Below are 14770 nucleotides of genomic sequence, written 5' to 3'. Positions count from 1 at the left end.
GTTCAGAGATTGCTTTGAAATTTTGACACAATGTTTGATTCGATTAAGCGCATGTTTATATATACACACAACGTTGGATTCGAATACGCGCATGTCCAATATTTCTTAAAGTTTTGCTCAGGCATATATAGAACTTAAGCACATTTCGATGTTCAGACCGCAGAGTATTGCTCCAGCTTACATCATTATAGTAATCATGAAGTAACAATATCACATAGAAATCAGATACATTGCTCCATTGTGTCCTGTACTTTTTGATAGAAAAGAAGAAACAGAATAAAATGAGGATTTAACAGTTATATCCTACATTATCCTGTTTCCCATACTTGTACAGACTGAGACCTAGAAGTGCCGGCTATAGGCCAATGAAACATATTAAATGGGAAATGGGAGGATATCTATGATGAACATTCTCTTGTGATTCAGATTAGGCGGACCCAGATATGTGAGGGACAGTCTTGCAAAGTGGCAAGTGTTAAGGCGAATATTGGGTCGATCTTGATGGGGAGACAACTTGTGCTGGGCTAGAACCATCAGGGAGGTCAACATCTTGGCCTCTGAGCCAGGTAATGAAAGCTCCCATATGTTCTTTGGGCGGGAAGATGTGGGCATAAGGTCCCAGAATGGCGCAAGCTGCTCCTGACAGTAAGCAATATCTTTCACCCAAGCAGCATCCGGGGATCTCTAGGGGCACCCCAGTGGATAGCCAGCCTACGCTGTGCAGGTAGTAGCATCATGGCCACCAAACACTGTTTCTCAGGCGGGAGTTATCCCACATAACCCAGCAGTGCCACCATGGGGGTACATTCCAGCAACACTCCAGTAATAGCTTGTATAGTTTTGTAGACCCCTTTCCAATAGTCAGCTATGAGTGGGCAACTCGATGCTACATGCAGAAAGGCAGCTGCTTCACGTTTACATTTCCAGCAGCGCAAATCCGGGCTCAGACCCAGTTTGTGTAGTTGCATGGGAGTAAGATACATCCTAATATGAATTTGAAGTGAATGTGTCTAAGTTTATAGTTCGGGGAGAAGTATCTCAGCTGTGAGGAGCAAAATAACCATTGCTCGTCCTTGGGTAAGTCTTCCAGGTCAGCACTCCATTGTTCGAGCGCCCTGAGGGGATCCCAGGGGGTGCTTGTGTGAGATTATATAATCTGGTGATCAATCTACGAGGTGACGGTGTAGCTAATAAGTGCTCTAGTGGCTTCACTGTATCGGGGGGGGGGGGTTGCTGCGAAAGTCGAGTGCATTTTCTTGCAAACGGCTTGGAGATGGAAATATAAAAATAAATTCAGGATTGGTATATGGGTGTCTTCCTGTTGTTGTGGCTGCTCTAAAAAGGTATCCTGCGGGTATAGGTCTCAAAATGTGGAAATGCCCATAGTGCATGCCGGTTCTATGGAACCTCTGTCATTAAGAAAGGGAAAACGTGTGTGATGCGCAATTGAGGTGGAGGGTGCATAAAGCAATGGAGTTCCGACACGCTTCCTTACACCTTCCCAAGCCCAACACAGAGCTTCAACAGTGTTTATTTCATCTACTGATCTGCGATATGGTTTATAGACAGCAGCGTATAGAGGAGCGGTATCGGCTATATCTGTTTTGATGGCCACGTGTGGCTGGAAAAGAATGGGATATATTCAGAAATGGAGGAATTTGTCCTGCGCACAAAGTGTGTAGTGTTCAAAGTAGGGCGCTCCCATTCCATCCAGGGACAGTGGGCACGTTAACTGTTCCCAGCTCACGCAGGGTTGTTTACCAGCCCCCACTAAGGCAATTACAATAGAATGCAGGGAATTAAAAAAAGCTTTGGTTAAAGGTATAGGAATATTTACAAAAAGGTATAAAAATTTTGTGAAGTACTATCATCTTAGTGATCGCTATTCTACCAGCCAGTGACAAAGGCAGAGCAGCCCATAGTTTGTTCCAGCCAATCTAGTAATTTGCCAAACTTCGTTTGCCATATTTCCTGCAGGTCTCTGCTCAGCCACACCCCAAGGTATTTAACAGTACCATCAGCCCATTTAAGCAGGAATTCCAAGTTGGTCTCCAAGGGAACACCAGTCAAGGGTGAAATAGAGGGAGGTTGACCAGTTACTGTATGCCAGACATCCCCCCCCGTCACGAAGAACTTCCCTCAGCACGGGGTGAAGGTTTTCATTGGGTTTGCGAATGTATAATGTTATATCGACTGCATACATTGATATTATAAGACTCCTGTCTGTGAATCCCAAGCCCAGTGTGGTGCTGACGAATTCTGGCCGGAAAGGACTGCCACTGCGAATAGCAGTGGCGAGAGCAGAAAGTCGACCACCCAGAGGGTGCAGCTGGTGCAAAACGCAGCAGTGAGACTGCTTTTTCGACTGCCTAGGTTTTCCTGTGTTTCAGGGTGTCTAAAAGATTTGCACAGGTTAACGGGGTCGAATCGGGTGCTTTGTTATATGATTAGAATTAAAACAGGTTCGGCAAAAAAAATATCTGCAGGATTCGATGCAGCGTTATATTCCGCCCGAATTAGAGTCTGGTCATTGGCATATCTGGCACTGGCCTTATGGAATTCCTTACTAGCTTCCTTGTGTGAGGAGACCTCTGCTCGCCTTTCGCAAGGGTCTGAAAACTTGGTTGTTCTTAAATTAGTTTTCTTCATAACCTCTTTTTTCTGGCCTACCCTGCCTGGTGCCGGGAAACCATTTGAGGTAGCTGCACGCCATACACATTTTAAATAATACTACTAATAATAATACTACAATGAAATGTGTGACAAATTTATATAAGGGGAGCCGGGCCCCCAAAGTGGGTGCTGAAGTAGGGTTCTTGTGGATGGTCAAAATTTCATTTTCATTGGCTTACCATGGCCCAAGATGGTCGTAGCGGGAGCATCCATTACAGAAAAAATCCTGCCCTTCTATTGCTTGATGCCAAAGGGCACCAAAGCAGTATAAGAGCAGCAATAGTGTTTTCCAGTTTCTACTGAAAACCAAATACTCCGTAGGTGGTGTTTTATCAGTAACAATCGGTTTTAACTGGAACTAGAAACACGACTCCATTTAAATTCCTGTATGTGTTACTTCTTCTCAAACTATCAGTTTATAATTCAGAGAAATTTACTGTAATGAATGCCACTTCATTGACTTCTGAAATGACTGCATTCCTTTTCAGCGAGGTCATGACATCCTACTGAGGTATATCAGTTTCAGATAATGTGAGAACTACTGCTAAATCATTGGTAGATGACGAGGAGAGGGATGGCCCAATTATGAACATTCATTTAATAGACTTCATTCCGGGATAGTAGTTTTGGATCACATTATAGAATATCATGGAGAAAATAAATGTACAGAAATAATAAACTAAAAAATTAAACTTATATTTTAATTTGCTCTTAAATGCATATTACTTACAAATGAAAAGTATACAATGAGAATAGATTAATTAAAATAGTTACCATGCGTACTTACTTTAAATATTAACTGCTGATAATCTGAGATTTACCTGCACCACGTTTTGCAAAAAGTAACTAAGAAAACAATATGAGGTATAATAAATACTTAGTCTGAGCAACATCAAGAGAGGTTTGTGATGCAATGCAGACAGTAGAGCATGCTGGGGGAAAGGCCAAGCAGCCTTGTTTCTGAAGTGACACCCTTGGCTCTTCCTAGCTTTCTAGCCAAGAACAGTTTGTGTCATGGGCTGTTTTAAGGCACTTTGTAGAAGAAAACATTGCACAATAGATGTAATTTTTGTACGATGGCCAGTTTGATGTAAGCACCTACTTTATTTTACTGAAAATTAAAGGTGTTGTGCAATAAAAAAAGAAAGAAAACTCTCCGCCATCAAAGACCAGTAACCCCACTCTTAGCAAAGGTGAGCAAATTTCCTCGACTCCACAAAACAAAGTTTTGGCTGCAGAGCCTTTGCAGACAGATATTCTGCTCAGGAAAGTAGGGACATCTGACAGTACAGATTGCCTAACAGAGGAAGTATTTTAATTGCAGATGTTTAACTATTCATAGCCCGGAGCATCAGTGGGTCCACGCAGAACTGCAGCCAAGTGTTCGGTATTCCTTGCTGCAGTACGTCCCGCTCCATATGATGATAGACAGCTGGTCTGAAGAAGAACTACAATGCCAATTTGGCATGTTATTACTTTCTTTTTTATTTAGTAATTCCACTTTAATACACCTGTGTATGTGTTTAGTATAGTTTGATTAATTCTTAAAACTGTTGCTGTACCTTACTTTTCTTCAAGCATGATTAACAATTTAGTCTATTCATTATACTGACTAGGTAAACACAGGATTTGTACACTGTTCAATGGGGTTCCATTGTGATATATAAACACTAATTCTCATTTCTGCATCGGTCCCAAACACATCCCTGAAACTGAGCAAACATCTTGTACTCCAGTGGGGTGCACGAGACAAAACATCAAATAATTACTTCCCTTGGGAAATGTATCTGCTACAGCTGTGTCAGAAACTCATGATGCATAACTCTTTTCAGGCGACAGAACTGTAGTAGCTAACAGACCGTAGCACATACTGTTACTACAGAAAGAGTCCATAATATGTAGGAAGTAGGGTTACAATACCAAAATGAGCATTTCCAGAAATAGGGAGATATTAAAACAGACCAAGTTGCAAAAAAAATAACACCCTTACCGGATTCTTGCCAATCACCATATTTTCTGTTCAGGACTCTTTCATCTCCTAAGAATTAAAAAGAATGAAGAAACTAAGGAAACATCAAGATAATATTTTATGAAAATGCTGCGAACCATGGTCATAAAGAACACTGGAACAAGGCCTGCTTGCCTTGTGCTGAGATTTCCAATTGAGTCCATTGGACATTTTTACATTTGCTATGATTGCTTCCACTCTCTCCCATATCCTCTACCTTCAGCCGAGATAGCTTATGCTGCAAAACACTGGCTTTTATCAATGTATTCAACTGTTTACCACAGCTGGTCCATGTAACCACTGTAATTCCAGTCCAAGTCTGTGCTTGATGTGCCACTACTTGTACAAAGGCTCTCCAGAACTATCTGGATTAAGAATAAGAATGTTAAACCCTGCTGCCACTGGATTTCTTTATCAAAAAAAGGAATCTCAAAGCAATGACAGAGCGATTCTAGGTACCCTTCTAACCAAAAACAAAGCAAGGGAATCTTCCCAGGAGCCCTACCCTGCTGGTGTACGAATGACTCTCACTAGTTCTACGCAAGTGATGCTAGTACCACAGAAACAAAACTTGTGAATAGGAGCCGGTTTGCTGGTTTAAATCGGCCAATATTTTTTCTTCAGGCCTAATCAGGCAAATCACATTGTTTAAAGATCTGAAAATGGTTCGGACTTACCAGTTTAAATGACAGTCATATACAAAAGTATTAACCCTTTAAATCCCACTCAGCACCTTTTTTTTTTTACAAGCAACTATCTCAAAAGCTACTAACAGATTTACATCAAACAAAAAAAAGACAAAAGCAAGCTTTCCAAGTTCTAAATTCAAACTTTAATATCAAGGGTTTGGTGTAAATCTGTTCAGCCAATTGGGCTGTAAATTAGTGCAGCATTTCCTATTGGAACCCCCCAAATGTCATTAGTTTTGTTTCACAGCCCATTCAGGGCTATATGAGGTACTGTGCATTTGTTAATGCATTCTCCACGAACTATAGGATTGGGTGCTTCCCATTCAGGGCTAGATTGAAATTGTCAATTTGATAAACACGCACATATACATTGATGGCGTTTTCACCATGTACATCAGGATATTTGGTATTTAATGTATAGGTACTGAATACGTATTCCGTTGTTGACATTCTAAGATAGCGGAATTTCTGCGCTTGTTTTACAGTGTTTTGCACAGTTGGTCCCTTTACTGTTTTGATGAAATGGTATTGTGTAATATTTGTATATAAAGAAAATGGGGACGCCGGCATTTCGTGCAAACATCGACAAAGGCGGTTGCTGAAATGTGTCTGTGCGTCCCGAGTTCCTGTAAATAAAATTTGAAACTCGCCCCATGACTGATATATCTATCTATCTATCTATCTATCTATCTATCTGATAGATAGATAGATAGATAGATAGATAGATAGATAGATAGATAGATAGATAGATAGATAGATAGATAGATAGATAGATAGATAGATAGATAGATAGATAGATAGATAGATAGATATATAAGGAGCAGAGAACTCTGAGTAGTTTTCAAGTTTAGGTGGAAAGCAGCTCCTGTATAGAGCACGCTCAACACCAGCGACACTCAAATGTCTGCTTTTCTATCAAAATCTTTAAGCACAGGATTAGCACAGTGCCATCCACACCTAGATAGAAAAGGATAAAGTATTTTGCCTTTTCTACAGCAAAGTCTTTAAGCATAGGACTAGCACCTCTCTGAAGAGCTCTATTTAGAGCGAAACACGGTGTCAGGGGTTGCTTTTACTCATTTCAGGTTGGCTTGGTTGGTAGTTTACCAATTTAAAGCTGTAATAATGTGCCTGGAGTGGTAAATGGCTTTTGTCATTTTACAGCTCGGCAAGGACAGCACTGTGCTAGTCCTATGCTATACAGACACACAAACAAACATCACATATGGAAAATGTTACTTACCTTGTGAGCATCTGTTCCTAGCGCGTAGTGCTGTAGATTCACATACTTTGCATTTACTTGCCACCTGCTGTTGGGCTCATATTTCAAGATATTTTTCTTCAAAGAAGCTTTGCTTGACAGGATGCTGTGTGAGTCCTCCCTTAGTTCACAATGTGCATTAGCACAAACTCCACCCTTAGCGAATATGCTACTTACCAGTATGCATCTGTTCTTGGCATGTAGGGCTGCTGACATTCATATCTGTGCATAGATCGCCGCCTAGTGTTGGGTCAGGATGATTGCACATTGTTGTCCTGGAAGAGTCTTCGAAGCATCACGAGATAGGTGGCTCCTCCCCTGGACTACAGTGCGCATGGGCATCCTCTCCATCCTCAGATTGTTTTTCGCCATTGTGGCAGAGATGGAGTGTAATACAGTGAGTGATGTCCATGCTACATAGTAATTCTGAATGCTACAGCTGCTACAGGGCCGGGGAGGAGGGTGGGCGATATGAATGTCAGCAGCCCTACATGCCAAGAACAGATGCATACTGGTAAGTAGCATATTAGGTTTGAGGCATGTGGGCTGCTGAATTCATATCTGTGCATAGATTATATAGCAGTCCCTCCTGTTAGCGGCGGCTGCCCGTGCCAGCTGCAGCAGTCTGAAAGAGAGTTTTGAGAACAGCCTGTCCTACAGCTGCCTGCTGTTTAGAATGCACATCTACGCAGTAGTGCTTCGTAAATGTATGTGTGGTGGACCATGTGGCTGCCTTACATATCTCTTCCTAAAGGAATATTCTCCAGGAAAGCCATGGACGCTCCTAATTTACGTGTGGAGTGTGCTCTTGGTGGAATGGTTAGTGTGCTTTAGCCTTAGTCTTAGCATAGCAAATTTGTATACACTTAACGATCCACCTGGCTATCCCTGCTTTGGAAATGGGGTTGCCTTTGTGTTGTGGTGAAAATGCAACCAAAAGCTGTTTTGCTTTTCTGAAGTCTTTTGTTCTGTCTATATAGTACATAAGAGCCCTTTTGACATCTAATGTGTGTAGGGATCTCTCTACGACATTTTCTGGATTAGGAAAGAAAACTGGCAGTTCTATGGTCTGGTTCATATGGAACTGCGAAATCACCTTAGGCATGAATGTAGGGTTGGTGCGTCATACAACTCTATTTGCGTGGACCTGTATGAACGGCTCTTGAATGGTTAGGGCCTGGAGTTCACTAACTCTTCGTAGTGAGGTAATGAGGAAAGCCACTTTCCAGGTTAGAAACTGAAGCTCACAAGAGTGGAGAGGTTCAAAAGGTGGTCCCATCAGTCTGGTGAGGACCACATTGAGGTTCCAGACTGGTGAAGGCGGGTGTCTGGGAGGGATCACTCTTGAGTCCTTCTAGAAAAGCCTTAATGGCAGGCACTCAAATAGTGAGAGGTGCTGCCTGTTTTGAAGATAAGCTGCTATTGCGGATAAATGTATACGAATGGAACTGTATGCCAGATTACACCTGTATAAGTGCAGCAAACAACAGATAATGTTTTGAATAGATGCATCCAGTGGGTTAATGTCATTGTTGTTACAATATATGACAAACCTTTTCCATTTAGCCGCATAGCATGCTCTGGTTGTGGGCCGTCTTGCCTCCTTGATGATATTCATACATTCTGGCGGCAAGTTGAGGTAGCCAAATTCTAAGACTTCAGGAGCCAGATCGCCAGGTTGAGCTGTTGCGGATCTGGATGCTGAATGGCGCCATGGCTCTGCGTCAAAAGCCTGGGTGTAAGGTGTAGCCTTTGTTGCGGTACCACGGATAGTTCTAGAAACGTGGTTTACCATGGTTGGCGTGCCCACATTGGAGCAACCAGGATGAGTGTTATCGAGTGTTGCCTCAGTTTGCGTGCCACCAGCGGTATTAAAGGTGCTGGGGGAAAAGCGTACGCAAATTTGCCTGACCAGTTCATCCATATCGCATTGCCCTGCGACTGTGGATGTGGGAACCTGCTGGCGAAGCTTTGGCATTTTGCGTTTTCCCTTGTGGCGAACAGGTCTATCTGTGGATGACCCACTGCTGGAAGTACGGTTGGAGTACCGATGGATGTATCTCCCACTCGTGCATCTGGTGGCTGTGTCTGCTGAGCAGATCCGCCATCTGGTTGTCCTTGCCCGGGAGGTGTTCCGCCATGAGGAAGATGTTCCTTTGAATGGCCCACTTCCACATGCTCTGAGCCAGATGAGACAACTGTGGAGAGTGTGTTCCTCCCTGCTTCTGTATATAGTACATGGCAGTCATGTTGTCCGTCCGGATCAACACGACCTTGTTGCACAAGTGTACTTTGAAAGCTTTCATCGCCATGAAGATTGCCATCAGTTCCAGAAGGTTGATGTGCATCTTTTGCTGTGCTGTCCATAGTCCCTGCACTGTATAATGGAGTACATGAGCTCCCCATCCCCTGGAGAGACGCGTACGTCGTCAGTATAATCTGTGGCACAGGCTCTTGGAATGGTCGGCCCATGCAAAGGTTTTGTGGGTTCCACCAATGCAGAGAGTTGAATGCCCGACCGCTCACCAACACTAGGTCTTTTAACTGTCCTTGAGCCGGATTCCACTGACGTGCTAAGCACTCCTGAAGCGGACGCATGTGTAGTCTCGCGTGCGGGACTATGAAGATGCAGGAGGCCATCATGCCTATCAACTGCATGAACACTTTTGCTGGAAGCGAGTGTTGAGGTCTGAATTTTTGTATCAGCAATTGCATGTTGTTTATTCTCGCTGAATTTGGCTGAGCTTTGGCTGCCAGAGTGTTTATTGTCGCGCCCAGGTACTGTCGCACGTGGGTGGGTTGAAGATGTGACTTCGGATAATTCAGCGAGAATCCCAGACTGTGAAGAAGATGAATGGTGTGGGACATGTGGCTGGCACACTGCTGGGCCGTCTTTGCTTGAATAAGCCAGTCGTCCAGATAAGGGTAGACATGTATGTGCTGTCTCCTAGGTGTGCTGCTACTGTCGCCAAGCACTTTGTGAACACCCTGGGTGCCGTCGTTACTCCGAAAGGGAGGACTTTGAACTGATAATGTTGATTTTGAATAGTGAACCTGAGATACTGTCTGTGTGATGGGTGTATGGGTATCTTTTAGATCCAGTGTTGCGAGAAAGTCTCCCTGACTGATTAACGGCAGAACCTGTTGTAAGGTGAGCATATGAAAATGCTCTGAGGTCCAGTATAGGTCTGAGAGACCCGTCCTTTTTGGGTATTAAAAAGTACAGAGAGTACACCCCTGAGCCTTGGTCTTCTACAGGCACAAGCTCTATGGCCCCTTTTTGCAGCATACTGACAACAAGTTAACGGCATTCTTTGTCCAGGTAACCTGAAAATCATACATAGAGGCGGAGAAGCCGGAGAATTTGCAGAAAGAGGAGTGTCATCCTGCTGCAATAAGTGTAAGTGCTCTGCGGACATAGGACGGTGTCTTGGTGGGATGTTGGGAGGAGTGGATGTTAATTCCAGACAATACCCGTACTGAACAATGTCTCTCACCCACCTGTCTGTGGTGATGGATTTCCAGACTGGCAGGAACTGTTGTAGTCTCCCCCCGACAGGTGTTATATGGTCGGGGGGCAGTGACAGGGCGTTACTGTTTGTTATTAGCAGAGGATCTGGAACTGTTGTTTCCTCTGCCTCTGCCCTTGATGTGGTTTCCACGATATCCACCGCAGTTGTTCTTATTGTAGGTGGATTGTGTACTTCCTTTATTGTACTATGTCTGTTGTGTGGACTGGCCTCTTAAGGGCCCCTAGTATTGGAGCGACGAAAGGAGCCACCCCGAAACTGCTGTGACTGCAGAGCCCCCATAGACTTTGCAGTCTCTGTGTCTTTTTTAATTTTTTCAAGGGTGTTGTCAACCTCAGGTCCAAATAAGAAGTCCGGGTTAACTGGCTGATTGAGGATAGAAGTTTGTATTTCTGGTTTGAATCCCGAGATTCTCAACCAGGCGTGTCTCCTTAACATAACGCTAGTGTTGATGGCCCTGGCTGCAGTGTCAGCTGCGTCTAGCGCGCACTTGATGGAAGCATTGGTTATAAGCTTCCCCTCTTGGATTAGTAGTTCTACACCCTCCTTGTACTGATCTGGTAGGTGTTGCAACAGTGTCTCAAGGGTATCATAATGGGACCTGTCATATCTGGCTAAGAGTGCCTGAGTTTGGCAATGCACCAGATGTTAGCCGCCTGCGCAGCCACCCTTTTTCCTGAAGTTTCCAGAACTTTTGACTCGGTCAGGAGGAGGAGCATCACCTGTAGTCTGGGGGTTTGCTCTCTTACGTGCATTAGAAATAACTAATGAGTCCAATGGCAACTGTCCCCTTATATAAGTAGGGTCTGCAGGTGCCGGTCTATATTTCTTTTCAATCCTTGGGTTTAACACCCTGGCGGTGTCCTTAAAAATGTCACCAGCATGCTTAAGGACCCCGTTTAGCATGGGCAGGGTTTTGACTGTTCTTTCAGCAGTGGAAAAGGTGTCGACCAGAAAGTCTTCTTCCACAGGGTCAGCATGTAGATTGACGCCATGATTACTGGCCGCCTTTTCAATAAGGGCGTTAAAGGCAGTTGTGTCCTCAGTAGGAGATGTTTTCACACTGTACACATGAGTGTCAGGGACAGTCTGCGGATCCCTTGGGTCAGCCGGGTCTGCCCATGGTTAGTTTTGATCATCGGGATCAGTGTCCACATGATAAGGGTCATCTTCATGTTCGTCATCCCCTGCATCCACATCGGAGTATGTTGGGGAAAAATTTTGAGGTTCTTGTCCATAGGAATGGAGGGGTTCCACAAGAGCTGGTGACGTTGTCGAAACCCTCTTCTTCTTCAAGGGAATCTTATATGACTCCATGGGTGTTTCTGGTATTATTTTCCTTTTATATATGGACAGTCTACCACTTTCCGAGTCGATGAATTGCCTCGACTCCTGTTCTTCAGGCTCCTCTGTAGCCTCCATTTCCGTCGACAATGGCGCCGATACCTTGTTTTGGCTCGAACATCTTCGGACGCACTGAGGGTGGCAACCCGAATTTGATTGGTGTCGACGCGGTCTGAACGTGTCCGACCAGCTTTGGTGTCAGGGCCTTCTTTGGCCCGACCGCTGTAGCCTTATCCTTGATGCATTGGAGTGACTCCGACACTTCCTTGGCTACGAATAGACTGGGCCGCGTCGACTCGACAGGGTCCTTGGAGCCAGACTTAGTCTTGTCCGCAGACCTCGACCGAGGATTGATCCCGTCTTTCGGTTCGCGTCTTTTGTGTGTGTCGACTCCCTTTGGCGTCGGCCTTGGTGGTTCGACAGCCTTGACCTTGGTCTTCGGTGCCCCAACCGTCAGTTCGATGACCTTCTTGAGCTTTTCGGCATCGACGGCCATTTTCTTTTTCTTCGGCTCCGAGGGGTTTGAGGCCTTGGAGCCGACCAGAGTTAGTTGCACTTTCGGTTTCGGTTTTGGCATTGATGCTTTCGGTTTCGATTTCTTTGGCTCGACCGATGGCGGTTTTGAAACCGATGGCTCTTTAGTAATGTTCGAAGCCGGGCCTTTATGCGGGGCTGTAGAACGAGACTGTAGATCTTGGGTAAGGCCTAGTGGCGATCCCTCGACCTGAGCCTTATTGAGTGCGTCATCGTCGGCACCCGTATAGCCAGTTGGGCCTAGCTCCACGCCTGAGCTATCTTCTACGGCCCCAAGGGCCTCTGCGTCGTCTCCTACCTCTTCGACGACGTTTTAGTCTTCTTCTTGCACCTCTTCGTCTTCATACTCTGAGTCATGGCCCGAAGCCGGATCGGAGCGGTATTCCTGATCCTCCAGATCAACGACCTCTTAGTCTTCCGTCCCGAAGATGTTTTCGGGAACAGGCGCTGACTTCTTCGACTCCAATCGAGCCGCGCGTCGAATCCGAAGAGTTTTCTTCGACCTGAACCGGGCACAGGCCATACAGTTGGCTTTGTTGTGATCCGGGGACAGGCACTTGTTGCACACCGGGTGGACATCGATGTGCGGGTATTTTGCACTGCAAAGTGGACACCTCTTGAATGGGCTTCTTTCCATTGTAGATCGAAGATCGGGTCGAGTGTGGTAAGAAAACAGTCTGATTCCTCGATGTCCTCTCAAAACAAAGTTACCGGTACCGAACGAAACTATACAGACGCTGTCAAAAGCCTTTTGGCTTTGTAGAAAGTTTTCTTAACTTGAGCTAAGATAGTAACATCAGAACCCAATGGCGGAAAAAAACAATCTGAGGATGGAGAGCATGCGCACTGTAGTCCAGGGGAGGAGCCACCTATCTTGTGATACTTCGAAGACTCTTCCAGGACAACAATGTGCAATCATCCGGACCCAACACTAGGCAGCGATCTATGCACAGATATGAATTCAGCAGCCCACATGCTCGAACATTATTTTTTGCTTAAAGGGTGAAAGATGAAAGTGTAGTCGATAATAGTAGGTATGTGCTCTACAGATTGTCAGTTGATAATATATGTGTATTTATTGGAAAAAGCTTGCGCTATCACTGTTCGGGGAAGAGGGTGGGTGCGTGTGAACCTCCACCACTACAATATGGAAAGATGCTAGCAGGTAAAGTACATTTTTCGATTTACAGCATCTCTGGCTGTAGTCATACATTCTTTGCATCAACTAAAGTAGTTTCATCCTCGCCATGGTGGCACCATTTTTATGTATAGTGAGCTGTAGGTGCCTGCTTTGTAAATAGACTGACCTTTAAAAGGTTTAGCAAATCCTACAAAAAGTGGATTAGTCTTCCAAAAAGGCTTGGTTGTATCAATGTAATACATGCGCACACACTTCACACCCAAGTTGTTAAACACTCCTTCTGCTACAGAATCAGGTTCTGAAAGGAATACTGCAGCTTAATTATCTGAAAAGGAGATAGTACCTTAGGTAAAAACGGTGGAGTTTGTCCTAAGGACCACTCTATCTTTGTGTACTTGTATGAATGGTGCCACCATAGTAGGAGATTGCAGCTCACGGATGAGCACGAGTGAACCTATTGTCACAAGAATAGCCACTTTCAAACAAAAAAAATTGCAAAGAGTATGAGTCGAGTAGTTCTAAAGGGAGCCCCATAAGCTTTGTGGAACCACTTTAAGGTTCCAAACAGGCACAGGTGGTGTTCTTGGGAATTGGAGGGGTATAGCCTTTTGAATCCCTCCGCTAGCACTTTCACCACAGGAATCCGCATAAGAGATGAGTGTTCCTGTGTCCCCTCTTTTGCATGTATTTGGCTGTAAGAGCCATACACTCATCCTGGAGGTGTACATATTCATATTCTAAGACCTCAGGTGCCAGATGGCATGGTTGAGCTGTCTGGGTGCCTGATTGGATGCTGTTGTGGAGTGAGAATATCTGTATGGGATTTGGGATGATGGACATCTCTAGCACTGAGCACCATGGTTATCTGACCCAAGTTAAAGTCACCAGAATGAGGGTTGTGGAAACCTGCCTTATTTTCCTAACCACATAGAGAATGAGTGGGAGAGTTGCAAAACATGAGCAAATACCCCAGGCCAGTTAATCCACAGAGGATTTCCTAAGGACTGTGGGTGTGGGTATCAAAAGGAGGAGCTTTGACATTTTTCTTTTGATGGAGTTTCGAATAGGTTGAGAAGTGAGGTTCCCCACTGGTAAAAGTACCTGCGGAGGACTTGAGGATGGAGTTCCTACTCGTGAACTTGTTTATATGTCTTGCTTAAGAAGTCTGCAAAATGGTTGTCCACCCCTAGGAGGTGTTCTTTCAGAAGATGTACATCATGGCAGATTGCCTAATGCCAAATCTGTAGACCCTATGCAAAAAGGAAAGGGCAATGTGTAACCCCCTGCTTTTTAATATGGTTTATCTCAGTCTTGTTGTCTGTAGTACAAGTACTAAGTTGTTTCAGACTATGGAGTAGAAAGCGGTGAGTGCCATAAAATTGGGTATGCGCTCCAGGTAACTGATGTGTTTCCCCTAGTGAAAGGGGTGCTTGCCTTTATCAACACTAGATCTTCCCACTGACCCTCTGCCTTGTGGCCACTGACTGGCAAGACACTAACTGCTAGAGTTGGCACATGTGCAGTCTGGCATAAAGAACAATCGTAATGCATGATGCATTCTTACCTAAGAGCTTCATTACTGTTCTTAGA

At 44.7% G+C, this 14770-nt stretch overlaps 1 protein-coding gene across 1 annotated transcript in view; it reads right to left on the bottom strand.

The window, feature by feature from the left end:
* The window catches only part of ZNF711 (ZFX family zinc finger ZNF711), a 177939-nt gene that overhangs the window by 42019 nt on the left and 121150 nt on the right, over positions 1–14770 (bottom strand). The window contains exon 7 of the mRNA XM_086918776.1: positions 4664–4711. Coding sequence (XP_086774902.1) covers positions 4664–4711 — 48 coding nt within the window. The remainder of the gene's footprint in view (positions 1–4663; positions 4712–14770) is intronic.

The sequence above is a fragment of the Lissotriton vulgaris genome, chromosome 4_1 (assembly GCF_964263255.1).
Source record: "Lissotriton vulgaris chromosome 4_1, aLisVul1.2, whole genome shotgun sequence".
Classification (NCBI taxonomy): domain Eukaryota; kingdom Metazoa; phylum Chordata; class Amphibia; order Caudata; family Salamandridae; genus Lissotriton; species Lissotriton vulgaris.
This window is presented reverse-complemented; position numbering and strand designations above follow the sequence as displayed.